Below are 1,302 nucleotides of genomic sequence, written 5' to 3'. Positions count from 1 at the left end.
CCTCACTCTGGTAACATTTGTCCAACACTCTAAAAGATCAAACTAAATATTCCCAGTGATCCCCTCAGACTTAACCTGGAGCTAAACCTCAGCTTCTGCACGGACACAGTTTTCCATGCAGGAAAGGGTGGATGATCCAAGGGCCAAAGCCTGTGTTTAGCACCCAGCACAGGCCCAGGAATGTGTTTGAATTCCTGGGTTCCCATGTCAGCCTCCTGCCCAAGCTCAGTGCTTGGTGAGAGATCAGCTCAGAGCAGGTGCTGGTTCAGTTCAGGTGTGTGAGGCTTTGGGAAAGCTGCAGGGAAGTAATTCCATGAAATAAACTCAGAAGCATTGGAACACTTTAGGGCTGTGAGGATGATTTGAGGGCTGGAGCTCCTCTGCTATGGAGCTGGGGCTGTTCAGCCTGGAGAAGGCTCAGAGCCTCAGGGAGATCTCAGAGCCCCTTCCAGTGCCTAAAGGGGCTCCAAGAGAGATGCAGAGGGACTTGGGACAAGGCCTGGAGGGACAGGACACAGGGAATGACTTCAAACAGACCAAGGGCAGAGACAGATGGGATATTAAGAAGGAATGGTTCCCTATAAGGGTGGCATTGGCAGAGCACAGATTGCCCAGAGAAACTGTGGCTGCTCCATCCCTGGGAGTGTTCCAGGCCAGGTTGGATGGGGCTTGGAGCAAACTGGGCTAGTGGAAGCCTGCCCAAGGCAGGTGCAGGGGACTGGATGAGCTTTAGGGTCCTTCCAATCCAAACCATTCCATGACTGTATGACATGAGTTTTACAACAGGAAATGGACTGCCAGAAACAATCTGCTCTTCTCTATTTTCCAAAAGCAGAATACTTTGTTCCCTGATTTCTGCTTTCCTGCCACTCTCTGAACTCCCAACAACTTCCAGTGTAGCCACAGGACCTTCCCAATCCCTGCACTTACATAATAGAATCCATCATCATCCATGGAACCAAACACAGTGATAACATCTCCAGCACTGAAAGTCAGCTCAGCCTGCAACAAGAGAGAGAACAGAGGTCACAGAAGAAGCACTGCCTGGAATTTCTCACCAGGAACACAAGCTTTTTGCTTAAGTCTTGCAGGACCAGGATGCAGGAGGAACTGAAGTGGCTAAGTGTGAATCAGTGCTAAGGAAGCATAAATTATAGAGCAAAGCCTATTTTTAAACCCAATTTTAATAAGGCTTCAAAATAGCATCTCCCATCTGCTCTGGAAAGGTGTGTTGAGGACAAGCTGAGCAAGGACCAGAAATACCTTTAATTTCTTTAAATATAATTACAAATCCTGCTCCCT

The 1,302-nt window shown here is 48.3% G+C and overlaps 1 protein-coding gene across 1 annotated transcript in view; it reads right to left on the bottom strand.

Annotated features, from left to right (window-relative positions):
• Nucleotides 1-930: 930 nt before the first annotated feature.
• LOC103806172 (peripheral-type benzodiazepine receptor-associated protein 1-like) overlaps nt 931-1,302 on the bottom strand; it is a gene marked incomplete at its 3' end in the record, with an annotated part of 28,318 nt that continues 27,946 nt past the window's right edge. Inside the window, exon 23 of the mRNA XM_009078851.1 lies at nt 931-1,002. Coding sequence (XP_009077099.1) covers nt 931-1,002 — 72 coding nt within the window. The remainder of the gene's footprint in view (nt 1,003-1,302) is intronic.

Source organism: Acanthisitta chloris, unplaced genomic scaffold, assembly GCF_000695815.1.
Source record: "Acanthisitta chloris isolate BGI_N310 unplaced genomic scaffold, ASM69581v1 scaffold12027, whole genome shotgun sequence".
Classification (NCBI taxonomy): domain Eukaryota; kingdom Metazoa; phylum Chordata; class Aves; order Passeriformes; family Acanthisittidae; genus Acanthisitta; species Acanthisitta chloris.
Note: the sequence above shows the minus strand (reverse complement) of the source record. Positions and strands in the feature narration are given on the sequence as shown.